General features: G+C 40.1%; 3 protein-coding genes across 9 annotated transcripts in view; 2 read left to right on the forward strand and 1 right to left on the reverse strand.

Moving 5' to 3' along the window:
- Positions 1-8,538, forward strand: part of IGF1R (insulin like growth factor 1 receptor) — a 178,664-nt gene extending 170,126 nt beyond the window's left edge. For both annotated transcript variants that reach the window (XM_071754248.1, XM_071754249.1), the window contains exon 21: positions 830-8,538. In XM_071754248.1, the coding sequence (XP_071610349.1) occupies positions 830-1,196 (367 nt within the window). In that variant the 3' untranslated portion in view covers positions 1,197-8,538. The remainder of the gene's footprint in view (positions 1-829) is intronic.
- Positions 4,891-27,103, reverse strand: PGPEP1L (pyroglutamyl-peptidase I like). 6 transcript variants are annotated; one of them, XM_071754255.1, is made up of 8 exons: positions 26,863-27,103; positions 25,938-26,116; positions 24,848-24,980; positions 21,226-21,584; positions 18,571-18,623; positions 12,068-12,184; positions 11,354-11,583; positions 4,891-10,328 (listed from the first exon to the last, which is right to left on the reverse strand). In XM_071754255.1, the coding sequence occupies exons 4-8, from the start codon at positions 21,257-21,259 to the stop codon at positions 10,160-10,162; spliced, it is 603 nt and encodes a 200-aa protein (XP_071610356.1). In that variant the 5' UTR covers positions 21,260-21,584; positions 24,848-24,980; positions 25,938-26,116; positions 26,863-27,103; the 3' UTR covers positions 4,891-10,159. The 6 variants fall into 6 exon arrangements, with proteins under 6 accessions (XP_071610356.1, XP_071610354.1, XP_071610357.1 ...); XM_071754253.1 differs by lacking the exon at positions 24,848-24,980; XM_071754256.1 differs by lacking the exon at positions 24,848-24,980 and having other exon boundaries at positions 26,755-27,103.
- The window catches only part of LOC139800792 (protein FAM169B-like), a 37,561-nt gene continuing 35,186 nt past the window's right edge, over positions 25,624-27,998 (forward strand). Inside the window, exon 1 of the mRNA XM_071754252.1 lies at positions 25,624-25,818. Within this exon, the coding sequence (XP_071610353.1) occupies positions 25,785-25,818 (34 nt within the window). The 5' untranslated portion in view covers positions 25,624-25,784. The remainder of the gene's footprint in view (positions 25,819-27,998) is intronic.

Consider the following 27,998-nt stretch of genomic DNA (forward strand, 5'->3'; position numbering starts at 1 on the left):
AGACATTCCTGTTCCACCTTTCCAGACAGTAAAATCCTTTCTTGTGTTGTGTTTAAAGCTCAGGGCCATCTCTCAGGGATATCCAATTTTGCTGTGTTATGAAAATGCTGTTTTCATTATGTACATATTACTGTTTCGTTTTGTGGTTTTGTTTTGCCAGCATTAGGACATTGTAGAGATCTAATCATGGATGTGCTTAACCAGATGATCTCACACGCTGTAAAATATTAATGCATCCCTGGCTGTAAATGAAAACATCATAATTTAAAAGTAAAAGATGAGAAAATGTCGTTGAGATTGGCAAATGTCTTTAGGGGATTGCAGTTAATTTTAATGTAATTTTCTTCTTTCAGGGGGAAAAAAGTGGTGCTTTACCTTGGGTGTATTTCCTATTTTAATTTTTTTCCACGACAATATTGCTAGGGTAGGGAACAGTTTTGTGAAAATAATATATTCTGAGAGGGGCACTATCATGTAGCTGTAGGATGAATAAGCACCAGGGTATTTGGGAGGAAAAAGAAACCAAGTCTAAGTAGGAAATGCTTCTGCGTGTCAGGTATCCACGAGACTGTTTCACAGGCAAGTGTGTGAGAAGGTTGAGTCAGGGGCTCTAGAATTAAATCAGTGAGTAGAAAGAAGGTTGAAATGTGGCATGGGGATCTCAGCCTTTGAGAATTCTGTCACTTCATCCTCGGCCTTTGAAAATTCTGTCACTTCATCCTCCATCAGGATAGAGTGATTTTCGGAACCGTGTGGTCAGGTTGAGTTGTGGTTGGCTGGGCTGGTACAACACCTCAATCAGTGGTTTTGCTGTGTGTCTCCTGTCCAGGTTTGAACTGATGCGGATGTGCTGGCAGTACAATCCAAAAATGAGACCTTCCTTCCTGGAAATCATCGGTAGCATCAAAGACGAGCTGGATCCAGCGTTCAAAGAGGTCTCCTTCTTCTACAGCGAAGAGAACAAACCTCCAGACACAGAGGAGCTTGACCTGGAGACTGAAAACATGGAGAGCATTCCTTTAGATCCTTCCTCCACCCTCCAACCCACTGACAAGCACTCAGGACACAAAGCAGAGAATGGCCCAGGCGTGGTGGTCCTTCGGGCCAGCTTCGAGGAGAGACAGCCCTACGCACACATGAACGGGGGACGCAAGAACGAGAGGGCCTTGCCCCTGCCCCAGTCGTCGGCCTGCTGATCCCTAGACCCGGAATCTGACAGAAATAAAACACAGAGAAACACACATGCATTGGGGGGAAGAAAGAAAGAAAATTTACAATATATTCAAAAGCCTACTGTACCTCAGTGGATCTTCAGAACTGCCATAGCTGCACTTGGGAGAACCCTCTTTTTTTTTTTTTTTTTTTTTTTTTTCAGTAAACAAGTTACCGTATTTTTTCTTTTTTTTTTTCAATATGCAAGCAGATGTTTGTTTCAGTAAAGGACTCCATTCATGGGGCACACAGTTGGCCTTTTAAAACTCTAAATGTTAACACTTAATAGCAACAGAAAACTTGAGATCTGATGTCTCTCTCTCTCTCTCTCCCTCCTCTCTCTTCTTTCTCTTTCTTTCTGTCTCTCTCTTTGCTTCATAATGGGAAACATATCTGCCTGCAAGTTCAACCCTACAGCACTTTTATCAGATCAAAGATATCGCAGGCCAGGTGGCTCCCTGGTACCCTTGCAAGCACCTGCCCAACACTGTAGGTCTTTATAAAAAAAAAACAAACAAAAAAACAGACAAAAAACACCCACACACAAAAAACAAAACCGACAACAAAACTAAAACAGACTGGATTTTTAATGTTGCTCTTTAATCTTTTTAGGAACACATAAAAGAATAAAAAAAGGGCCATCATTCGTCGGAGGTTGTTACCATTTTCAGCGCTGCCAAATTTTGCCAAAAAAACCTGAACTCTGTTTTTTGTTTTTGTTTTGTTTTTTTTCATAGGCGTGGAAGGAGTACAGTGATCAACTGCTCTGTTAAAAAGAGATCCTGACCAATACATTCTATTCAATCATACACTGGTATTTAAAAAAAAAGAAAAAAAGAAAAGAAAAAAAATTGAAAAATAAAATCAAATTGTCTAGATCTTTTTTCAAAACTGGACAAGATGGGATTTTTTTTGTTGTTTTTTTTTTTTTTTTCTCGTGATGGAGAAGATAAAAGGGATGGGGTAAAGAAACAGCCCTCCCTCCACTCCTATCCCCATCCTAATGAATTCTGGACAAAACTGGCAGTGGTGAGCTAAATAAACATGTGCATTTCCTACAAAAAAAAAAAAAACAAAAAAAAAAAAACGCAAGCCAAAAATGAAACATGAAAACCATGAAAATAACTGACAGAGATCTCCATCGTTGCAGCCTTCTTCACAGGCTTGCAAGGAAAAAACCACCTAGAAACCCAAATTGGAGAAGACAAAAAAAAGCAGTAACCGGATTCAAGTATATGATGCTTTGTTGACCTTTTCTCTTTATTATTAAGACTTCTCGAAGGGTCTTGCAGTTCTATGTTAGACCATGGATCATTTGCATACACATTGTCTTTTGTGTCACTTTTATAACTTTTTTACGGTTCAGATACTCATCTATATGTCTGTACAGAAAAAAGCTGCTATTTTTTTTGTTCTTTATCTTTGTGGATTTAATCTATGAAAACCTTCAGGTCTGCCCTCCTTCCCTTCCCTCCCACTTCAACAAATTTTCTTATGCTTTGTACTATAGTGTGTAACTTCTACTTCCTCCTTCCCAGTAACTGATACCTTTCATATGATTTGCCATGAACTGTTTAATGCCTTTTTATAAATACGTTTCCTCTTTTTTTTTTTTTTTTCCTCCTTTTTTTTTTTTAATTTTTTTCCCATTAGTTGTTTTACAACATCTTGGCTGTGTGGGCTACAGGGCTCTTGAGGGGGAGATGGAGAAGGAAGGGACACTCTGCACAGAAACACTCTGGCAGTGCTTTGGTGGTTTTAAACCTCAGTTTTCCTTCCTTCTCACTAAGCTCTGCCCAGACAGCACGCGAGTCTCTTACAGTGCAAGGCATGATACAAACTCAGGTCAGAAAAAAGGTTAAATATTTAGTACATTCTTGTTCAGTGTTTGTATTCATTGTTGTACAAGGGTCCTACCCCTCCTTCCCTCCCTGCTTGTTTTGGTTGTGGCACACATCCACCCACCCATCCCCACCCACACTCCCCACACAGACACACACATATATGTATTTTTTTTTTTTTGTATTTGTCAAGTACAACAGTTAGACACCAGGCTTTCGGGTCACTCATTTTTAAAAAGACTCTTTTAACCCTTCCACCCTGTGAAAAAGAGCTATACCAGTTGGAGCTGGTGATGCCAGGCATGCTTTGGGTGGCCACTGAACACCTGGCTCCAGCAAACCCCAGCTCTTCACCTTCCCAGTGAGGAAGCCCCCATGGAGGGCACCCAGGGCTGCACTTTGCACCCCTGGTTTAAAAAAAAAAAAACAAACAAAAAAGCAACACTAAACCAAACCAAACCCACCACACTGTTTCCATGGGGCTGGGTGGAAAGCATGTAGCTGGGGCCAGTGGCTTGGCTAGCAAACAGTTACGTGTTGGCAGCTATGGAAACCTGTACAAGTACAAGCTTGTTGCTTAAATCACAGACCAAACCTCAGAACAAAAGAAAATGAGTAAGCTTGTTTGTTCAGTTGCAGAAGCCTTGGTGAAAGGGTAAGGAGGGGGCCATCAGAAAGTCTACAACCAAGGAGCCGTGCCAGTTGCTCATCTAATGTTAGCTACAGCATCTAAGCCTTTGTTTAGCACTGATCCAACCAAATGATGGCAGTGAAGAGGTGGTTCTGGGATGGAAATGTTTAAATCTTTCGAGTAAGAACAAAGAATTTAAATATACTGATTGCTAGTTTTGACTGGAGATTTAAAAATGTTTGTAGTGCTTTTTGCTTGTGTAGTTTAGATCCCATTATCTTCTCTTGCCTCTGTCCCATAGTTATTTTTCCCTTTCAAAAATGAAAAAGACAAAAAAGTTTAATTAAGAAGGTATTCTATGTAGGATTTTTTTATTTATTTTTGTGATATCAGTTTAAATCACTGTAGAGATGCCCCATAATAAATTTAAATACTGAGATAAGGGTTTTTGAGTATGACAGGGGGACAGTTTTTGATTTATTTTTTTTTTTTCAAACATTTATCTACCTCACTCTTATTTTTTTACATGTGTGTATATACAAAAAATACATCTCACATTTCTCAGCAGCCAATAAATGCCGTTGATACTGGTAACCTCTCACTCCATAATACCACATGCTCTAGGTTCTGGAGGGGAACAGTCACTGCTTGTCACAAAAGGTCACTTCAGAATATTTGCCTCAATTCCAAGGAGTTTCTCCAGCTTTTTTTGGCTCAGACTCATTATTGTGAGGAGATATCCAAGTTGTCTAACTTAGGGTGATCGTTCTTTAAGGAAAGACAAAGGTGAGGACTGTCACAGCAGCCCTTGAGTCAGCAACAAAACTCGTGTTTAGATGAGCAGAAATGCAGCTGATCTGAGACAAGGACTTCAAGTTACGAGTATTTGATGAAATCTGTTGCAGAAATCAATTGCTGATAATGTCTGAAGGTCCAGAGGAATTGTTAAGAGTAAAGAGAATGGTCTAATTCTTTGTCCTGTAGAATGGGCTCAGCCAGTTTTCCCTCAGATTGCCACAAGCACCAAAAAGTTTTTTGGCTGAATCAGCACCTAAAAAGAAATTGGCTCATGCAGCAATAACATTGCTGTCTTGATGCAAAAAAAGAAAAAAATGGTGAAAAACCTGTCACGGACTGCCTGATGATACTACTACATTGAGTTTACAGCTTTGCATCTTTGCTGCTTCTGTTTGATAAGAGCACTGATTGTATTTTTTTTTTTTTTTTTTCAAAACTAACATTGAATTGCTTTCTTTAACATGCCAGTAAAAATTCAGTTCCCTTTTCTTCCCCCATTTATATGCTTCATAACTGTGGATTCTGGTGGACCAGCCATCAGATTTTAACTGCCCTCTGACAGCGTGTAACTGGTTTACAAGCACACAGGACTAACACGGGCTTGCTGTCAACTTGATGTATAATGTTTCTCTTTTTCCAGCTCTGGCAGCTGTTCGTACAGGTGTTGGTTGTGGTATCTGAGTAATGTGGTGCTTGGCTACTTGGAGTTGTGCATGGCCTTGTGAATATACAACGTTGTGGTTAAGTACTACAGAGTTTCTCTTGGAGGAGCAGTTTCTAGCCCTGAGAAACTAGCAAAATTGGAAGTTTTTCATAGATGTTTTTTGCTTGCTGTTTTTTATGAGGTTCCAGTGACCTTTTGGTGCAGTGACTATTGCCCTCTCTTGCACATATTGATAACCACAACTGGAGATCCTCAGATCTTTCAGCTGGCTAGGAGGGTTTTGTTGAAACTGTCCAAGTTACTGATATTACAGTTGTATGTAGGTGGTTTTAAAATGCATTAGGAAGAAACACTAATGACATAGTGCCCATCATGATAAACATTTCAAAAAGCACTTCAGTAGAAGACAGTCACGTGGCACCACGTACACGTGCGTGGTGACAGTCAGCTCTCCTGGACCAAACCACCTTCATTATACCATTGCATTCTGTGTTTGCAATTCAAGCTTAATTCCTTTTTTGTTCTGTTTGTTTCCATAGCTTTTTTTGTTGTTTTGTGCGTTTTGAATAGCTTTATTCACATGGGTTTTTCATGCTGACTTCCCTTGGACAGTAAATCAAGTTGTTTGTGCATGTGAACAACTGAGAATTAATGTTGGCTTGATAGAGTCATAAAATGGTTTGTAATGTTGTTCTTCCCTGAGACCACTGGCTTGTCTGGTATGGAAAATTTATTTAGAACTTCAGCTGTGTTTGAATAAAGTCAAAGTAATCCGATTTGTTTATAAATTAAAAACAAAAGCCCACCCATCCCTGAAAACCAGCAGTTTGACAAATGGCACCGAGATGTTTTGACTGCAGCAGGATAACAAATTGGCATCACCACGGGAGCAGGCAGCTTGGGTTTTACTGCTTGGCCATTGCTCTCACCTGACTTGCATTGAAAAAGCTGCTGGGGTGGCACAGAAGGTGGTTTGGTTGCCAAGGAATGTGGCTCCTACCTAAACACAGAAGTGTCAGCTGCCTGGTACTGAGAGAGCTGCTCAGCTGGGGAGCGTGCACCAGAGGCAGAAGCCAAGCCTGAGGCCAGCCTGTGTGCACCAGGTGATGCCTCTGCTGGTTCAAGTGGGTGCAAAGTGCTGGATGATTCAAGTGTTTGCACTGATACTCCTGATGGCCTTTAAAAACAAAGAAAAGAAAGCCCAGTTTGCCCAGGATAGCTGGGCACCAGATGGAGCTGCTGTCAGGTCCTCTGGGAACTTTTGAGGGGTGTTTTGTACAATCTGAGTCTAAGTGAACAACACTCCTATTGTTCGTGTAACTCCATACATATATATCTATATATACATATATATATATGCATATGTATATCTATAATATAGATATATATATTTAAACCCTTTTCATTCCATTAGTACAAGAAACACTTGTTTCCTGATACTCTTATTTTGTTTGTCAACCATGTGTTTAATCACTGGGCTGAACAACAGTGGAGGAAGGTGCAAGGGATCCACTCCTTACTAACCAGTGATAAAAGCCAGATATTGCAACTTAACCCATGAGTAGTTGTGCAGACATGAATTTAAGAATGATGCATAGAAACAACAGTAGTGGCCAGGGGTGCTGAAGATACAGAACTATAAACAGGCAGGAGGGCTCTGAAGGATCCCTCAGTTCAGAGAAAATTGAAACTAAAACTGAGTGCAGAATTGAGAAGTGTTTGTGCAGAGAGACCTGAAACCGGGGATCTGGAAATGGGTATTTACAAAGACACAGGGGTGGGCAGAAGTTTGAGGTAGTTTGCTGAGCTTGGTTTGTGGGACAACATCAGAGCTCAGGTACAACAATTCTGATCCTTGGTACTTGTAACTAAAGCTCTGGACTTCCCAACCAGAGTGATCAATTCCTTAGCAGGAGTTGAATGGTTATCACCATCCTTCTGTATGAAACAGTCTCAACTTCCAGTTGGTCTGTTCTGCAAGTACCTTCAGACCATCACTGGTTTGTGTGTGTGTGCATATGTGTGCCTGATCATTCTTTTTATTTTCAGTTTTCTTCTTTTTCTTGGTATGTGTTTCATTGATCAGTAACCATTAGCATTTTCAATAGGGCTTTAAGTCCAGTAGATTACGGGTAGTCAGTTGACGAAGATCTGGTTTACAAGAACTAAATAAATGTTTCATTGCATTTTTGTAAGTACGTAGAATAATTTTATAAAATGTTTGTAGCTTATAAATGCCTGAAGTATAATTTAAGGGCACTTTTCTGTGTGTGGGTGTGTCTGTATGTCATCAGGTTTTTTGGATGGTACCAGTTTCCTAGCTAGCTTTACAGTATGCCAAAAAGGATCGCAAAGTTGTCCAACTGACAGAGTGTCCCTCTCCCCTCACCCACCCAGGTTTTGTGTCCCAGTATCCAGCAGATGAATAAAGGAGTTGGGGAAATGTTCTGTATCTTCAGTATCCTGGTCTTCCAGAGCCCTCTGGTTGGGGTGGGATCATCTTAACTGGTCATTTCACTTTACTGTCTAGGGCAGTTAACTCCATGAATTACAAGAACCTCACTGGTCAGGGAAACAGAACGGGTTTTGCTGCTACCCAGTCTCACTTGTGTTGTCCAGTACCTGCTTTATGGTGGCCATGTGGTTTGAAGGATGTGACTGTGTAAGAGAAAGAGGGAAGATGTTTTTCATAATTGCTGTTGAAGAACTGTTTGCAGATTTCTTATCGCTTTAAAAGTTTGTATGCAGCCTCTATAAAGATGTTGAGAACCATTTGAAGCTTTGTTGAAATGAGCGAGGCAGGGTCCCTATTTATTTTTATTTAAGAATATTGAAGATTCCTTCTCCCTCACTCCCCCAAAATTTGACCAACCGCATTGTTGAAGGGTTATGGTTGATTTAGATGCTGTTTGAAAATCAGCTCTTCTGTTTTCTGAACCAGTGAGGTTTGAGATGAAAGGATTGGCCAGAGTTTGTCTACCTCTGGGACAAAAACAAAACTAGAAAGTGCTAAGGAATGGATGCAGTTGCAAATACAACATTTTCCAAGTTTTCTTGTTTAAATTTTTTAAAGAGAAAATTAAACAATAACATGGCCAATTTATTACATAAAAAGACTTGCTGTGTATAAATTATTCCTAAAGAAATTCCTGTGTTTATATTAAAATGAATCAGTAGATTAAAAAAAAATTTCAAAATGTTTTTGTATATTCTGTTGTAAGAATTTATTCCTGTTATTGCGATATACTCGGGATTCTTTACATTATGAAAAGAAGAAACTTTGTCTATTTTGAATGGCTGAAGCTAAGGCTCCTTTAGTTTCTCTTACTCTGCTTTTTTCTAGTAGTTTCAGTACTACATGATTTAAGTTAAATAAAAGAATTCTGTATGCATTTGCCTGTTTCTGAATTTTTGCTCCATGTGCAAAGCAAGTTCAGGTTAGAAAACCTGGAGTAAATCTCTGTTTTTCTTCTGCCCTTTTTTGGCTGCCTTTAGTTGAGATACTCTGAATAAATCATTGTAGAGGTCAGTACTTCCACTGCATTGTGTTGAAATCAAATGTATTTTCATGCACTGGCACCAATCTTGTGGACTCTTCCTCAATGGGACTTTGAAGTCTGGTTTGTAGTAGGTAGTTCCCTTGAATAAGGTAAGGTTATTTATTTGGGTTTTTTATTTGCAGGAAACCTATCTGTGTACCCTTAAAAAACTTGAATTGTTGTGGTATTTCCAGTTCCATCAAAGCATTGACTAAAATAAGGCATGATGGTGGCCCAAAGCTTTGTCAGCTGTCTGCTGTCAGGTTTTTCTCTCTGTTTTTCTGTTCCCCTTTTTACTGATGTGATGCTCGAGGAACGGGCTCTTGTTTCCCTGGAGAAATCCCAGGTGTCCAGATGAAGCTGCTGTTGTCCTGTTCTAGTGACTGTTCTTGAAAAAGACCTTCTAATTGTGTCACCTCCTTGTCTGTCATGGTAGAAGCAAGATTATCAAGGAGAAACATGCATTGACATTTCCTGTGTGCTGGAGGATGGAAGTGCTGTCACCCTGCATCATGCCCAGCTCATGGTGCAGTCCTACCATACGTAGCTGTGTTGGAGAGGTGGAGGAGCCTGGCTTGGTGGCAGGGGGGAAGCACAGAAGGGGTTGGGATTGGTCACCACTGGATTCCAAGTTTTGCAATTTGGGATCTCGTTTAGTTCCTGCTTTGTCAGTAAAATACTGTGCCACAGCCCAGCACTTCAGTGTTTGCCTGGGGAGAAGTTAGCTTTTGGATTTTGGTGTGTAATCCCTGGAGAGCCATGACCTCTTGTACAGAAAGAGTTTTGTCTTTGTGCTGTGCTCTCTGGAAGGACAAGGGTGTTGTTCCCTTAGGACAGGCACTGAGCATTGAGGTAAGTGGTGCTATCAGGCAGTTGAAACCCAAATTTCTAATAGCATCACAGTCCCAGATGGATTCCAGCTTGTTGTTTACATTCTTGTGAGTCACCCTGGGTTTGTAGCCCATTTCTGACATGGAAACCAGCATTTAGAGCAGGCCACTAGGAGATAGAACACATAATCTTGCATAACATAAAATTGCATTCTGTATGTGGGCACTTAGTAGGGCTGAGCTCTCTCTGGACTTGGACAGGCTCCTGTTGCATCCATCCAGTGCTGAATGTCCTTATGGTTCTAAGCATCCATCTTGGTTCAGTAAGTCCTAAGTAATGTCTGACTGTCAGGACTAGATTTAAACATTAAACTGTTTTAAGTCCATTTTCATGCCTCTCTAAATCTGAAGCAAACTTATTACTGTTAGCAATACAGATGCCAATAATTTGGTTTTTCTCTCAAGCTTTTTACACCAAAGAGGGATCTAAACAGAGTTTTGGTTTTGCAAGGCAACTTCAGTGAAAATATCACGGAATACAAAATACTTTATGTAAGGCTTTAAAATTATCTTTGCTTCATTTAAGAGAGGAATTGCATTCCAAGATACTGTAAATTTTTATTTTTGTTTGTGTATGATCCATCTTACTCTCTTTCTTCTCTACACTGTTTTAACATTTCTAAGATAATTGTCTGTAATGCTTTTCCTAGAATGTGGGCTGTTACTGATTTGGATAATGGAGGCACATGGATGAAAGCTGCTCTTCCATTGCCATAATACAGGGAAGTGTAGTAGGTGTAATCACAGATGTACCTGCAATATTCAGAACAAAACAAACCCAGAAAACTGAATTAAGGAACAGTAAACTTACAGTAAATTTAAATATTCTTTATGTAGCCAAACTAGATCTGGTTTATGAAATTATTACAAAACGTATTTGCTTAGTGAGTAAAGGAAATGCTGAAATAAACAAAGTTTGAGAAACAAATGGGCCTTATCTGATGGCTTGGTTTCTCAGACACCCACCCAGAAGGAACTTGGAATAAAATCACAAGACGTGCATTTTTTTCTAGGCTTCTATAAGCTGTGTGAGATGGGAAAGGTAATGCAGCCCACAGGAAACTTCAACCCTGCTGTTCTGGTAGATTATTACATCTTTTTGTGTAAGTAAGTCATACAATCTGACTGTCTCTGAGGGTTGTTTGGTTTTGGTTTTTTTTTTTTCTTATCAGCCTTTTAACTTGTAGGTGCAAATCCTGAAATTAAGGCCAAAATTAGCTTGGTTTGTTTTTTTTTTTTTTTTTCCAAAGGAGATAGTTTTCTGTGTTTTCCTTTTGAATGAGGACAAGCTTAACAGAAAATTGCTTCAGCCCTACTGAAACACATAACAAGGTCACAGACATCATTCTAAAGGTGCCTGTAATTGCTCTGTTCTTCAGTGTATATATTTACATTTTGTATCCCTCCCAGTTGGGAAAAATAGATTAAGATCTGCTACTAGTCAGTATTGCTTTCAGACTCTCTTAATAGCTCAGGTTTACTGGAGTTGTTAATCACAGGGTGTGCTGTGTTGAAACTTGTTTCTTTAGGAATTTACAAATCCATGGAAAAATATTTACTAGCTGTAGGTTTGGCTTGTTTTTTTTTTTTTTTTTTTCCATGAAGGCTGCTTTACATAAAATTCAAATTTATAACAATTTCATACTTGTGCCACTCTGAAAACTTTGCTTCAAAGTGATTTTGGTTAGAGGAAAAGTCATTGCAAAGTTCCTTCAAGATTAAATGAGCTGATTGAGTTCCTTCTGCCTTAATGTAAGACCCCAATATGCAATGTTTACCTTCCTGCATCTCTGGAAAAGATTATATCGATTCCTTCCAGTGAAATGTTTTTCCAGAGAGTCTTCATATTAATTATAGATTCAATCTTTTCCGGACCATCTTGTATGCAACAGCCACCTTCTGGGTGAAAACCACAAGCATCCATCTCTTGGTAGCCTTTGTTCTTCCCACACTGCTCAAGGATGATGAGTTCTTTGGAGGAGGAAGCCAGCCCAACATGAACAGTAAGCTGTTTTTTCCCACCAGAGTGAATAACAGGAAATTAAAAATGAGACCTGTTTTTTAAAAACATGTAATGCAACAGTGCCAAGCATGATGTGGAATATTGGCTTCAAGGTAGGGAGCCTTGCTGTAGCTTTTGCCTGAAGAACACTTTGATAAGAGATTATAAATAAGAAGAAAACAGTGCTTTAGTTTGTGTTTTGTGAGTCTAGTCATCTCAGAGCTGGGCTACCTTTTTTTGCCATTTATGGTGGATTTTTTTCCTTGTTAAGTGTGTAGTTCTGTTTAAATAGCACAGGGTTAAAACAGCATGCTAATTACTGCCTGCTCCAGATTTCAGTTTGAAACCTTTATCACAGTTTTAATGGTCACTTTCCAGAGTTGTGTGATGTACATGTTGTGCAATTCTCTTTTGGAGATCTTTTTAAAGCTCCTCTCAGAGTAATAGTATTTATGAAGCAGAAAAATTGTGTAACTTATTAATTACTCACCAGTGGCTGAAGAGTTGTCCATATGTTGAAGACTTTCTCCTTTGCTTTTTGGTAAGCCACGGGCAGCTGCATGATCTGGAGATCAATGTCCTTACCAAGGCCTCTCTTGGACAGCTCCTGTGTTTTAAAAAAAAACGAAACCAAAAACAACCACCACAGACTTGTAAGAGCAAGAAACTTCTCAGAGTGTGATAAAGAAATCAGGCTGTTCCAATTAAGAAAACATATGAAATAGCAATGTAATGTTGTCTTAGCCCGTGGTTCCTAAACACCAATCTGCAGTGGGATTCATTTGTTTTGTGGCAGCTCCCCCTTTATTAGCTGGAGGGGACTAAAATTTGCTGACCAATTTCCTAATGTCCTGTCCACATGAAGCCACTGATGTGTTTCCCAAAGGGATGCACAGTCTCCAAAAGGTGAGAGCAGTTATTGCTTGGGGGCTGGTCCATGGGGAACCATGAAATACATGATCTCTCAGAAAAGTGCACTTGAAAGCATCTAGATAGGTTTTAATATTGGTAAGAGCTGTTCCTGCTGCACTCTGAAGAGACATAAATGAAGGGGGAATTCACATAAGCTGTCCACTCAAGTGATGTGATCTGCTGCCTTGAACTCGTCCAGGTATGACTGTCAACATGTAGAAGGTCACATTTAGAATGGGTTTAATTTCTTTTTTTTTTTGCTGTAGAATATGTTTCCCCAGCAAAAGGGAATGTCACTTACTGGGATGTTGTTTCTCTGTCATTTACAAAGAGCTGAAGTTCCCCATGGGACTTTTCCCCAAAGGAAACAAAAATTACGCCCAGGATTGAGGTGAAAAAAAAAACAAAGGCCCTCCTCAAAGCAGCAGATTGGCCAGATGGTAGGAAGATGGTGTGGAGAACAAACAACATGTGGAAATGACTTGAAATTATTGTCAGTGGAATAGGGCTAACAAGCAAGGCATAAGCCTCCAAGCAGAAGGTAGGCTGCTGCAATGGCAGGGTGGAGAATCTGAGGAAAAAAGCCAAATTGTCTCAGGCAATTAAAATGGTGGTAAAAAATCTCTTTTGAGGAGGGTACAGATAAAGTTTCTAATGGGGGCTTAGGCAAAAAGTTGGCAGCAGAGGAATGTGATTTCCAAGAAACCTGGAACTTTTTATTAAATGTTACTGTCTTCTCAGGCTTTCATTTCTCTCTGAGCATACTTGTGCAGATGGGGTCCACAGTTTTAAGCCATGCTAAGTGGGGAATCTGCCCTTCCACACTGGCTTCCCATATGAACTGTTCCAATTTTCTTGTCAGCGGAAACATTGATTAGCTGTGCTCAATAACTATGTGACACAAGCAAGGAAACAAAGCCTGCAGGGAAGTAAACACATTTGGAGAACAGTGCCAGCCTTTTTTCCTCTGGGCACTGACAGTGTTTGAGAGGCCATTGCATCATCTTGCTGAAGAATGTTGTGCTGTGTCTTAGCTTCCAAAAAAGAAAACCCCAGCTGGTTCACAATTAGCATTTTCTTTTCTAAAGCATCTTTAAATTTAAAAATTAATGAGATGCTCCCTTTTTTAACTATAGAGGACTCAACTACCTATTCTGTGCTTTGGTACAGAATTTGGAGACCCAAAGTGAGTTGTCATGCTCTTCTCCTCTCCTGTGCTCTGGGCTCATGTTCTGTTGTCACTGTTTGTCATTCAAGAAACATGAGAAATACTTCTGTGTAGGACAAAACTGGGTGCTGGCCAATAGCAAAGGGCTGAGCTTTGTGTCAAAGGAAGGCAGTTTACTATGTCCTAAGCAGTTAAAGCATGTTGTCAGTAATGTGTATTATTTGTTGTCTAACAATCCTAACCCTACACTCTATATGCCATAAGACCAGGTGTTGTGCAAGCATGGAACAAAACAAGCAAATAAAAAAGGTTGTTCCCTGTCTCAGCCTTAACCAAAACCATTTTTTGCATTTAAGGTGAGAGACTGAAGATGGTCAGAGGAGGATGACTGCATCTGGAAATTAGAGTTCACACTGGTGAGCTGATAGAGGAAACAAGTGCCTGTCCTTCTGTCTTTTGTAGCTGAATTAGCAAAGGAAACTCCAAAGGGGGATGAGTTTTGGAGGACTCAGTTGTGGCAGAAGTCAAAAAAAGGCATGAAGATTCTTTGTTGGGAAGTTCTAAATGGGAAATGAAATCCAGTGTTATCAGCTGATGACCTTGAGTTGTTGGTGAGTTGCAGTTGTCACACAGCCTTCCCCGAGGAGAGAGAAGTGATTTGTGATTTGCACAGAGTAGTTGAGCTCAGATGTGGTGGCTTTGTGTCACACAGGGTTTTAGAAGCATCTTGAACTTTCAGAGAACTCCAGAGTTTACCTGAGTTTTCACTGATTCAGGTTGCAGTGGGCTGTATGTGTTGATTTTCTGAACCTCATTCAAAAAGGCTTTAGCTGGTACGAAAAGAAAACCAGAAGGTATCAGTTGACCTATTCAGTCTGCAAGTATATTGTAAACAAAGGCTTTTTGTTTGGTTGGGTTTTTTTTAGGTTGGTTGGTTTGTTTTAATTATGCAGTTACCTTTTTAAAGCTTTAGGGATGTTGGAAAGTTCCAGAAAAGAAATGAAGGAACTAAACAGCAATGTCATCTTGGTTTCATAGGTGCTGAAACTAAACCAGATAGGGAGGGAGACAGAGAGATTAAATGACAAATTTCCAAAGACCACATGGTCAGTGGCAGGATGAAAAACTGCACTTGGAGATCTGATCCTGATCTCCTGATAGCAAACATAGTTCCCAGAAGCAGTTGGAAATGTGACCTGTTCTTTGCACTAACAGTTTAATTACTATGAATGTTGTCACTCAACTTACATTTGTGCCCTATTTACTGGGGACTTTGACCTTGATGGTAGACTGCCCTGACAGGTTATTTAGCTGCCAAGTGCCAGACAGGAGCTTCTGGAGGAAACACAGAAACAGGGTCAGATCAAGGGTTACTAGGTGGGACCATCAATCTGTAATAAGGAATAAATAATGCAGGGGAACTGGGATTCTGAGGGTCCCATGTGGTGCTAAAGAATTAAGATGTCATGATAACTCAATGTGACCTGTCAGCAAAAGTGGACTAAATACCTGGTGGTGATCACCTTTAGAGAGAATGCCCTGCACTTCCAGAGGTAAAAGTGCTGCTGGTGGAGCTTTCGTGCACATTTTAGGAGAGTATTTCAGGTGAATGGAGTTATGAGAACCATGAAAAAACTTAGTGAGACAGGTTTCTAAAAGAGAAGCTGTCTTTCTAGTGCTAGACAACCATGTTGGGCCACATGACAGTGTCTATAAAAGCTCTGAAGCTTTTCTCAGTGACCCTGAATTGACAGGTTCACCTTTACTTTCAGATCCATTTGACTATCCTTATGGCTGAATACTCAAGGGGTCCTTGCTGAGGAATGAGAACTCCGTGGATGAAATGCTGATAAATGCCTTGTGTGTGAGTTGTCTGGTGCTGTGAGGAGAATGTGGGATGGTGCAAAAACCAGGCTACTCCTCACATTCTTGGAAAATTGTATTTTCATATTATAAAAAGGTGATGTGGGACAATGAACTGCTGCATAGGATCAATAAATCCAAGAATTCAGGACAAATACTCTTTCTAAACCAGCAGAAAGAGAGATTTGAAGATTTTGTCAAATACAAACACTTATCATCCGATTCCTGGGGATTTCAGAAAACAAAAATTGGATTATTCACCCAAAGTGTTAATTTGTATTTGTAATAGTTCATTTGTAAGATAAACAATACCATACAAGCATTTTTCTGAGTGACCCATGAGGGCACAGAAAGAATGCAACTGGTGGAACGGGCTGTGTGGAGCTATCTCAGATCCTTCCCACAGCAAGAAAAGGTTCAGGAAAATGGCTGATCCCATGTAAGGTGCACTTCCATAGGATGGAGAAGCAAATAACAGTGATCTTAAGGAAGCAGTTGTGTGTAAGAGCAAGTATTGCTCATAAAAGTGAAGCCATTGATCTTTGACAATGACCCCACTCCAAAAAGCCTGAAGGAGAAGGCTGTGCTTTGATAATTAGGACCCTAGGACTCCTGTTAAATGTCTTTTTACAGGATTTTTTTACAGATGTTTTTGTTGTGAGGACCCTTCTGGGATATGAACACTTCATATGTCAGTGCTCCAACATCAGAGGCTGCTATGATATCCAGAGGCTGCTTTTGCTAACCCAATTCATTTTGAGGGCAGTGATTAGGGAAGTTCTGGATAATGCTACAAAGGCTTTAGAGCCTGAGCAATCATGTTCAGTAGCTCTGGTCTTTCTTGAGGAGGAGTCTGAGTGTACTTTTGCTTGGTTCTCAGAAAAGAGGCTCAGCAGGAGAGCTTTATGTCACTTCAGTGATCCATGCAGGAGTGCCAAAGCCAAGACAGGATTACTGCCAGATGTAAATACTAAATTTTGCTATCTTTAATATATGTGCATAAGCTTCCTGAAGACCATAGGGCTACTCACGTGAACAAGACCAATGGAACAATACCCTGAGATTGCTATTTAGCATGGAGAAGCCTATCAACATTCAAAGTACTTCCAGATTTGCAGCAAATTTCCCTGAATTGTCTGGATTAACCATCTTTGCCAGGGAACAGGAAACCAAAGCAGCATCCCCAGTAGGAATAGAAATTAATTCCATACAGAGGGTTCACATCAGAGGGAAATGGATTTGTTCTCCTCCATACACAAGGACTGACATCTGTTTCATCAGGGAATGTTGTAGCTTGTTAAGTAACTCCCTGGTGTAGGCAGCACATGGCATTGTTACAGACAACTCATTGGTGTGTTTTTGCTTCAGGCTGTTTTGCTTGCAGATAAAGAACATATTTTATTTTCAACCAGAAGAGGATGATCTTGCACCCAAAATTAGAACCAATAGGAATTGGGAAAAAAAAATGAGCAAGAACATTGTTAACTGACAAATCCTTGTGGTTTAGGATACATGTCAAGTTGGATTTAAGATAATTTATGGATCTCCTGTGATGACTGGGGTGTGGAAAGGTATCACAGAAGGTTTTTTGTGTCTTGTTAGCTTGCAGGGATAACATCCCTTGTGACTTGAAGGCAATTCTTTCAACCATCAGGTTCCACTCAGCGTTCTTCACCTAACAAAGCTAGAATAGAAAATATCTTTGGGTTGGTGGAGCTTTAGTCTCTGTAAAAATACACCAGTTCAATGTTGTTCAATTGTCCTGTCTTTACTGCTCATTTTCAAGACAGATCTTCAGTAGCTGTCATCAGAGCTTGTAACATGGTTACAGTCCAGCAGAGTCATCATCTTTCTTTCACTAATATAACTTTCCTATAGTTACCTTTTTCATTTCAGTGTCCAGAACTGAAGTATTTATGGGCTTATATTGGTCTCCCTAAGAGAACACAATCCCCTGTTCATTTCACATGTTTTGCTTTCCATTTTTGCAGGTATTTTCTGTTATTTCAGACCAGTCTTCCAATTCAGTTTTACTACCTTGGCTGTTCTCTAACTGGTTTTAGATTGCATTGTGTCGCCCTTCTTTCTACCTTGGAATCTCTAAGAACTTGTGTGAAAGACCCTCTCAAAGTACCTCTGCTCATAAGTACTTTATGAGAATAACTGAATGAACTTTATGAACCTTATGAATAACTGAACTCAAAGCCATTGTCTGCACCAGGGAGAATAAATGAACCTTGCACACAACTTGAATGTGTACCCAGCAAATCTCTGCAGCTCCTACAACTACATGAATGCATATACTGACTTTTTGCACTTCACATTGAGCTAGAGTACTAAAGTACCAAACTAGAAAATTATTTCATTGTAGCAAACATACTCTTACATACAGTGGTTGGGTATTTATTGTGTAAGGCATATCTAAAAAACCCACAACTTTGTTCAGGTCAATTTGTTCTAATACACATGCTCCATCCTGGACATGTTGTTATCCAGGTGTATGGAGGGGAAGGAAATCTAATTGACTTTTTTTTTTTTCAGTTTCAACTGTAGATTTCACTGTCACTTGAAAGTGGAGCCAAAGCTGAGCTGTGAAAACAGAACTGGCCTTCTTTTGGGTTTGTGTTTCTGAAGTAGGCAATATGAACTGAACAGCCCACACTTGTATGAGAAGGAAGTAGCTTCACACAGACGTGATAAAATGAGTTGTGGTGTGAGATGATCTGGTTACTGAAGACAGAGGTAAGTTGGGGCATCTGTATTAGTTGTGGAGAAGGCATCTTGGGTCAAAAATACCCTTTTTAATTAATCAAGAGTAATATTTTGAAAATTGCTTAAATAGCACCAAAAAACCCCTTGAAAATAAAACGTTTCACTTCCTAATTATCCTCTTTCTTCCATGTTGGGAGTCTGCTCTGTGAGGCACAATTCCCTTTAATGAGGCACGAGAAATAACTTTCTTGAAGGGAATGGAAAGCCTGAAACACTGTGCATTAGGAACTCAACAAAAGCATACACCCTACATTCCGTTTTTTTTTCTTAATACTTACCTTCACTGCTTCCCAGCTAGAATTAACCAGGTATTGTCTAAAGGGACCAAAACCTGTAAAGAAAGAAAGGGGCTTTTAACCTCTGCAACTGTAGATTAAGTGCCTATGTGTATGCACATACACACATTTGTTCTTTATCTTCATATTTTTGGTTATGGAAGTTGAGTTTTTAGATAGGATTTAGCCTTTATAACACTTAAGGGGAAGAGTATTTCCATTTTTATGTGCAATGATACGAGAACTAATCCTGCAATCTTCAGTCATTTCAAGGCTTACATATGAGATAACCTTAACTGGAGCTGGTAAGTGTACTGAAGCCAATAGGACAGATCGTGTAAATGATGATTTTGGGAAAGGATCATCAACCACAGAAATACCACTACTGAAAAATCTGGTGTTAAATACTCCCAGGTCACACTAAACACACCATTCTCGTTGCTAAAGCTCATAAAGATATGCATATTTAATGAAAATGTTTGAAAGAGTAAAATTTTATTTCATCAGTAATTCTTTTTAATCCCAAGAAATTAAAACAGAAGTGTTCTTTCAGGGAAAGTTTGCTTTTTATGGTGCTGAGCAAAAGCTCTTCCTTTACTTTTTTTTCCACAGGACAAGAGAGGAAAGGGAAAAGGACTCCTAAGTACCACATATAATTTTATTAATCCTTTTTTGTGAAAGGACTTTTTTTAAAAAATAAAAATTGAAAAAACCCAAAACAACTTATTTTGACCCAGGTGGGTATTTTGTGAGGAAAAGTTTGATGGAAAGCTCCCACAATCTTATTAATCTCAATGATGGTTCTCAGTTCAGAGCTTTGCCAAATCTTAGATAATGGGTGGCAGGAAAACAAGCCTGTGAAGTGGTTTCAATGCTATAACTCTTTAAATATTAAAAAATCCTTAAATGGACACACAAATACTTGACAGAATATGACTGCTATTTTGCACAGTGAAAGATACTTGTATGTGGGGACATTTAAGCCTAAATGCAGGCTTATGACAGCTGAATTAATGTTAGACTAAAAGCATTTCTTGATTTTTTAATACTTACTTTGTAACTGCTCAATCTTTTCTCTTTAAAAGACTGATGGTGCTAATAGTTCTGACAATGTTTCCCCCAGGTTTATGTTTGTTTCTTTTCTTAGGGGGGGGGGGAACAGGGTAAATAGTACTCATTTCACATTAACAGGGCACAGAAAACTTCATTAGTCCTATTATTATTTTTTTCAGAGCAAAATCCATTTTGGAGCTGTAGTTGCTGTGCCTGTTTGTGTACCTGTGTGTGCAGACCTGTAGGATTATTGTGCAGTTATTAAACAGCTCACAATGAAATAGATGCATCTCAGTGGTGGCCAGAAGGAACTGCTGCTTAGGATAAAATGATTCTGTGGAAAGAAATGACTACACAGAAGAGTGTAATGTACTGAAGTGCCTGCAAGAACTTGGAGAGCTAGCTGGCTGAATATTATTAGGCATGATATAATAAACTTGGCTCACTGGCAGCAGGTTTATATTATGAGCAGGTGAAAATGTGACAGAGGCATGCTGTGATAATCTCTGTAACAGCTTAAGGATGCACCTGTGCCATTAACAGGACACACTAGTCTATAAAAGTATTTGAACAAGGAGGTTTCTGCACAGAAACAGCTATCTAAGGGGAGGAAGAAATTATTAAGGTGCTTAGAAGTGTGCCTGTCAAGGGTATGTGCCATAAATATCATAGGAGAGAACCAGATTGTCAGCCTTTTAAGAGGTCAGCAAATAGCTAATAGTCACATTCAGTTCAACTGCAGTTATGTCTGGAGGAACACAAACTAGTTCTGCTCATCTTGCAGCTATTAAAAAAAAAAAAAAAAAAGTGTTTAATTGAAAACAGCAAGATGCAGATCTCTTTGATGTAGCTTCAGCCTCATTCCTATGTCCTCAGATGACCTTCAGTGGAAAATTATCCAGCAACTCACATGTCAAGATATGTGTAATGATTGCCTTTAGATGAGCCAGTGGCAACAAGAGGAGCAGCAAGTAGCAGCATTCCTTAAGAACTTTAACCTTTTAAAGCTCAGAAGTCTCCAGCTGGTGGTTCTGCCACTGTGATTCAGCAGTAGTTACAGCCAGCAAGAGAAACTCCAAATTTGGTCCCTTGTGCTGTGTGTTCAGGCATGCTCCTTTGATATATTTAAATTTAATGGTCTAGTTTAGCAGTGATGAGGCAGCATCTCTGGTTTACCTTGCCATGAAACTGAGACCCTGAAACTTGCCATGTGTTGCTCTAATTCTGGACCATGACTATGTGACATTGTGATGCAACCTGATTTTCTTGCTTCAGAGCTCCTTTTGGGCAAGCTTTGTCCAATACTAGCCTGCACTGCCTTGAGCTATGTGGTTTGGATCAGAGAGAATGTCAACAAAGATTAAAACATGGAGAGAATGAACAACAAGCTGAACGGGATGGCAATAAAGAGGGCAGACTGTAGTCTGTTTCCTCTGACATGGATCTGATTTTCATAGGAAGGCTCAGCAGCAGGTTGTTTACCATTTGGAATTGTTAGTATGACCATTTGCTACCAGCTTTCCCTCCAAGGAACTGTTTACAGCAAAGATCAAGCATGTGTGCTTGCCATATCGAGCTAAAAGAATAATCAAATAAAAATCTTACCAGTTACAAGCACAGTGTTGGAATTTGAATCCATGAAATCTATGCTCCAGAAGGTGAAATCTTGTCTTTCAGTTCCAAACTGTGTTATGATTCACGTGTGTGTGGCAAACTTCCTCATTTGGGCACTGATTTTTCTTCAGACAGCAATGTGTCTGGATTCACATGGCAGGGATGATTTGTGCTTCATGTAACTTGGCAAGCAAAAATTGTTATGTCTCTGTATTAAAGGTAGAACTCAGACTGACTGGGACTGCACCAAACTTCTTTCCTCACTTCAGGTATGCAATAATATTTAGGAAGAACAGGAAAGGCTTAAGAAACTTCTTGCAAAATATCCAGCAGTATTTTTCATCAGAAAACTGTTTATGTACAAGTAAGAAAAAAAATAATTAGTTTTATTATATCTCTGTGGATAGTCTATTTTTAGTACACTTGGTAACTCACTTTAATTGTGAGGAATGACTTTGCTACAAAAATGTATCTGTCAGATTTCTGGTATTTTTAGACTTTTCCTTACCAACTGAAAAAACTCAGGGGTAACTTTGTTGTTCCTCCTCGTAGCAGTTACCTGATTTATTAATCTTGATCTTTATCTTATGCTCTTTGTAAGAGTCCAACCACCTTACACTTTTAAAACCTAATACCAGCAGGAAAATGTGTGTATTTGCTAAATCAAACATTTACTCAGTAGTATCCTTGAAGAGTCAGTATGTTAAAAAAAAAATAAATCTCACTCTAACTTGCAAGGTCAAAGGAACTCTTTAAGCTGAGTTGTAGCTTGCTGAAACTGGTGAGTTTAATAGTTGGTCTGTCTTCATTAAACTGAAGCATGAGAACCAACAGGGGAGGCCTGAAATCAAAACATATGCACATTGTCACTGCCCAAAACAAAAGCATATGAAAGTTCTCTTGGGAATTTTAACTATGTGGGCAGAGGGCTTTGCTGGGTCTTGTTGTGAGTAGGAAGTGTATGTGTGTGCATGTGAGAGACAGGCAAATATGCTAAGAATAGAAAGCCACTATATAGTCTCAAGAGAGATGGTAATTGTGAGACCTTAAGGAGAAAAAAAAATCTCTGAAGGAATCTCTTGGATTGGGTGGTGGCTGAATCAGCTTTGAAGCTACGAGCTGGGTCCATCATTTAAATTTGCCTATGCAGAGACAGAAATTTGTGGAGTCTTTTAAGTTAAAAGACTGATTCCACCATCCATTTCTTACCCTAATGCAACTTACAAAACTGACTTTTGCTGGCTGCTGAGGCTGAAGTAGCAGCTAATGCAGTGAACACAGAACTCTCTGCAGCTTTAATTAAGGCAAAATCTGCCACTGACATCAGTGGCAGTCTGAGATTCTACAGTCTATGTCAATTATGATTTTTGTGTGTGTGAACACTTAGTAAAACTCTTCAGATGATGCTGAACTGCACAATGACATACCAGGCTTCTCATAGTTATTTCCAATTTGTGCTTTTTTTGATATAGTACCAGTTTTTAGAAAATTCTAACTACAGGGTGGTGTAATGAACAAAGCATATGCAAGGAATAAAGCAAGATTTAAGGTCTATAGGTGCTTAATTAATTTCCTGTATGAGAAATTATTATTGAAGTATTTAAGTGTTTTGGGATACAATAGCTGCTTTAATATATATGTATATTTGTATATAAAGGGTATTGCTTGAATGCCATAGAATACTAGGTATTTTATTAGATATCTTTGCATATTGTAGATACAACTCTATTAGGTTCATGCACTCTGAAACTACTGATCTTATCTTTTTGGACAACTGGCAAAAGGGAGTAAAAAAATACAGAGCAAGGAAGATTTCATTAATCCATTATGAAGATGCTGTTAGAAATTTTGGGGGAGGAAAAAACCAAGATACTTACTAATGACTCACCAGTTAAGTATTTTCTTCAATAGCTATGTTTAGTCCCTTTCCATAAGTAGAGGTTTGCTGATTTGGTTGTAAAGATTCTGAGACCTCTCCAGTGCTGTCAAATGTTTGTGCAAATGTGGGAGGAATGCTTGTAATTTCAATCAGGAATCTGAAATGCACTGAAATTAATTTTTGCACTGATTTAACTGATTGCTTCTGTTCTCAGGCTTTATGTGCCTGGTACTATACTTGGAGGAATAATACATCTACAGCAGCAGCATTACATGCAGCTGCATAGCAAGCAGAAAATAAAGGCCCTGGTAGCTTCCAAAAAGATTAATGATATCTTCTGGTTATGCCTAAGTTCTACTGAGGATTTTATTCAGAAATGAAAGCTTTTCTTTCCTCTAACCTTTCTTCAGCTGAGATTGAAGCTACTCCTGAAATTGTTGTGAAAGTATGATTGTAGCTTTAATATTAGCACTTTCAGGTGTATATGTGCCCCTAACAATAGATGTTCAAGTCACTGGGTATTTGAGGTCTGTGCAGACTAAACTCCCCATGCATAATTAAGAAACCAAGCCCTGGGTACCTGAAGGCAAGTCACACTCACAGCTGACTCAGCTAAACCCTGGTTGCTTTTCTTCTTGCAACACACTCATGTGATTGGCATGGCACTCATCTTGAGGTGAAGAAGAAATGGATGAAACTCAGCTATGAAAGCCCTGGTCATCACCTTGAATATTTTTCTGTACTGTTGTCTGAAACACTTAAAAATTATTTGAACTGCTGAGTAAGAGAAAAAGATACCTCCTGCAAATGCATTCTGTTCACACTGCAGAAATGCCAGAACACTGCTCGAATACCTTTTTAGTACTGATGGTACAGGACATGAATATGGCCCTTCATTTAGAAACAGCTCTTAATTTTTATCTCTTTTATTATTACTGACATACAGATTTTTTATTTCTTGTTATTGGCAGACACTGACCAGTGTTTTAAACTGTTAAGTGGAAGTGTTTAATATATTCCAATTTTTATCTCAGCTGTTCAAAATTTAATGAGAGGAGGGAGAAATCAAGCTGTTATGCTATTTAACATTAAATTATAATGGGACTTCAAATAGAAATTTCAGGATCTAACACTCTATATTTCTTTTCTATTCTAATAAAAATAAATGATCCACAGGAAAGACTGAAGCTGGTCTTTAAGTAGCTGGAATGCCATGTCACAAAAAAGAGAGGAGGCAAACATTCCAGTGTAAAGCTCATTGTTCCCTGTGGACCAGTGCCTCTTCTATAACAAACTCCATACAAATGGTAAGTGGGAAAATGCAATGACAATTGCACTTACCTTTTTTTTTTCAGTCTTTTTTTTTTTTTTTTTTTTTCCCTTTTCTAGGAAGTGTTATATATGTTATGTTGTTGCCTTATTTATATTTGTTCTTCTGCAACTGATACCACTGATGTTCACCCAGTGCTTAACAATAATGGGAAAAATTGCAGTTACATAAATATAGCCAAGCTTTTGGGTGGCTGTTACAATCTCAGTTCTGGTCATCTTGCAGTATTAGCTAAAACTAACTGTCGTGTATGGACAGATTTTTTAAAATTTTGTTTTTAATTGTTTTATGGTAGTTTAATGCAGGGACAAAGTACTTTAGCAGAGGAGCATGCGGTTCAGGACCAATGGGTTGGGGTTTGTTCCATTTACCATGCACAAGGAGACTCTGTAAGCAGCATATACCTTGTTTATCAGCTTTGAAACCTTGTCTCCAGGTCACAGCAGAGTTCCTGAGTGGTGTTAAAGGTAACTTTGTTTCTGTGCAAATGTTACTTCTGTGTACTTTTTAGGTCTTCTATTTTGATACTCGTATCTGCTGTGTTAGAAATAATTAGATATCAGACACCTGCACTGGCAAGGCTCCCAGGAGTCAACACCTAGACTTCGATTTCTAATTTTGACCACTCTGTGTTCGTTTTAATCTCTGTACCCCAATTTTACGGTTTGAAATAACAAACATCAGGCCGCTCACCCAGCTTTCCCAAAAGCCTCTGACATGGACAGGGACCACTGCACTACACAGCTGAAGAGTGCTATAAAAATGTCACTTTTGCGTGAAAGTTCTCCCGTCTTCTGCCACTCAGTGTTATAGAGACTGGCATTGACTCTGTGGTATGTCATTCTGAGCCTTTTAAATGAAGACTCTGGGAGCCGTGTTCTGATTTTTGTCAAGTTCAGGGTCACTTCTGGGCAGGCTCCTGCTGAAGGTACAGCCTTGCCCCCTCAGCCCACAAGCCTCCTCTCCTCTCCCTCTCTTCTCATTATTTCTCTCCCTCTCTCCCTTCCTCCCCTCTCCCTCTTCCCCTCTCCTCCCCTCTCCTCTCCCCCTTTGTCTCCTCTCCCTTTTTCTCTCCTTTCCTCTCCCTCTCCTCTTACTCTCCTCTCTCTCTCTCCCCCTCTCCCTTCCCCGAACTCTTCACCCTCACCTCCTCTGTCCTTTTGTTTCCTCAGCCTCCTCACCACCGCCGTCCCCGCCCTTTCTGTCAGCCCAGCCCCGGCAGCTGCCCCCGCGTCCCGTCCCGTCCCGCCTCCCGGATCCTCCCTCACAGCTGCCCGCCCGGGACCGGGCCCTGCAGCCACCCCGTCCAGGGGCGGGTCGGAACCCGCCTCGGAGGAAGTGATGGAGGCCGAGGGAGGAGAAAGAGCCGCCGCTGGTAAGAGGGGAAGGAGAGCGCTCGGGAGCTCCCCCGCGGCCTGGCCTCTTTTTCCCTCCCATCCCTCCCCCATCTCCCTCCTCACAGTGGCGATCTCTTCGCTTCCCTCCTGCTCTAACCCTCATGCCGGGCCGGCTGCCCACCCGCAGAGGTTGGATGGCGGTGCCTCCCTGACGCGCCGCCCGCCCGGGCATTCCGGGGCCGCCGCCGGCGCCTGCTGTGAGGAGCCCAGGACGAAATGGCGGGCTCGCCGCCGGCCTTTGCAGAAGCGGTCAAAACGTTGCAAAAACAATCGGACCTTTCCAGAACACACAAACAAACAAACAAACCAACAAAGCAACAAACTTCGCTCAGTCGCCTGCGGTCACCACCGGGCTAACCCCGGCTCTTCCTTGTGCTCCCAGCACGGCTTGAGGGAGAGGGTCCCGTCCTTCAGGGTCAGGCAGAGTAGGCCGCTACGGGGTGCTTCGCCCCCCCGCCCCCCCTTTTTTTGTTTCCAAGATTACAGGTAATTTTTCCAGTTTTTAGAGTGGTCCAAACTTGTCCTGAAAGAGAGAGGGCCTGCCCTGATGATTTGTGTCAGCTGTGGTTCAGCAGGTGATGCTGGTGAGAGGTTCATCTCCAAACTCCTGTTCCCGGTGTGTGTCTGGAGGTCTCACTGCACAGGTGCACGAATTTGGGACTTAAATGGTGTGAAGTACTTGAGAACTACTAAAGAGCAGAGGGAATGCTGTGTAAAAATTTACTTTTTTAAAGGCCCAATCTCAGGCAGTGTCAGCAAGGGTTTGCCCAAGTTGAGCAAAAACATGGTTTAACAAAAGAAGTGGGGTTTAACAGGGATAAAAGGAGCAATAAATGTCTTGCTTCTTGTCCACAGAAAATCAGTGGGATTATTTTGGTGTAGAGATGAGACTGAAAAGGCTGCACGGTACTTACCCTTTCTTCAAAAAGTATTGAGTAAAAACAATTTGCTGGTGATGAGCTGACTGGAACAAGAAATGCATGGCCTCTAATGATGAATTTTTGGGGAAAAAAGCCACTCACCCCTCATCTCCTTTCAGCAGATGTTAATATATTGGTGTTTCTGGCAGTAGGCAAAGAGCTGCTCAACCCAACAGAGAGAACTCAGCCCTTCAGTATGTGATGGACTTAGCTTTGAAGCAAACATACATCAATTTAGCTCCCAAGTGGCCATGATCCTAGTGCTTGGTATGGGAGCTGGTCTTAATTAAGTCAGGTGGGTCTTCTACACATGCTCCACTATGGATTTCCAAGGGAGTCTTGAGTGTGCAGTGTTCCTGGTTTTTATTTAACTAGGAGCACTTCCAAGAATCTGTGTTCACACACTTATTTGGCTAACGGCCCATTGCATCACCTCAGTTAACTTTTGCACTGCTTTCCCTCCTGCTCTGTTTTTATACTCTTCTTTCTTAATTTGTCACGCTAGCAGGTAAATGGAGAGAAAGGGAATTTATCTTCTGAAACACATGTTAAGTTGCTGCCATTTATCTAAAACACCTACTTCATCCCCTCCAGTAAAATAATGATGTTGTTCATTAGTTCCTCTAGCAGCTTATGGCTAAATGCGCTGTAGTCAGATTGCTCTGTTTTTTGCCTCCTATCAGCCACTTATGAAAGTCAAACATTTGTAATAATGCTGTTCTTTTGGGGTTTGTTTGGTTTTGGGTTTTTTTGTTTTTTTTTTGGAAGGCTCTCAATTCTGCTGATGGTTTTGAATAAAATATCCCTAGGTGAATGAGACTTTATTTTTCATGTCCAAGCAAACGTAGCACTGTTGGGCACTTCAGGTAATGTCCACATTTTTCTCTTGACTTCTTCATTGCTCTCAAATTGAATGCTTAAAATAGTTCTTCCATCATTCTTCCTCTTTTGTGACAGCTGCCTTTGGGTTTAAGTAGTGTCTGAGTTTTGTCTTTGTTATTTAATTATATATACCTATGTTTAAAATAATTATGGAACAATTTGCAGTAGCTTTAGTATACAGCACACTTTATGACTATATTGGAATTGGCTGTTAACTTTTCATGTGGAAATGGTGCTTTTCAGTTTGTCATGCTGCTACAGGGATGATACAACTAGGTCTTGAGGTGTGTTCCTGTAACTGGCTTTCATAGGGCAAGATTGCTTAAACTTCCAGGTTTCTAAACCCATTATAGGTC

This window comes from Heliangelus exortis, chromosome 11 (genome assembly GCF_036169615.1).
Source record: "Heliangelus exortis chromosome 11, bHelExo1.hap1, whole genome shotgun sequence".
NCBI lineage: Eukaryota > Metazoa > Chordata > Aves > Apodiformes > Trochilidae > Heliangelus > Heliangelus exortis.

Coding starts and splice junctions, on each gene's coding strand:
- PGPEP1L (XM_071754253.1), bottom strand. CDS start 21,259: ATGGATTCAAATTCCAACACTGTGCTTGTAACTG. Junction 18,624..21,225: donor CAACACTGTGCTTGTAACTG/GTAAGATTTTTA, acceptor CTTTCTTTACAG/GTTTTGGTCCCTTTAGACAA. Junction 11,584..12,067: donor GGACAACTCTTCAGCCACTG/GTGAGTAATTAA, acceptor GGGAAAAAACAG/CTTACTGTTCATGTTGGGCT.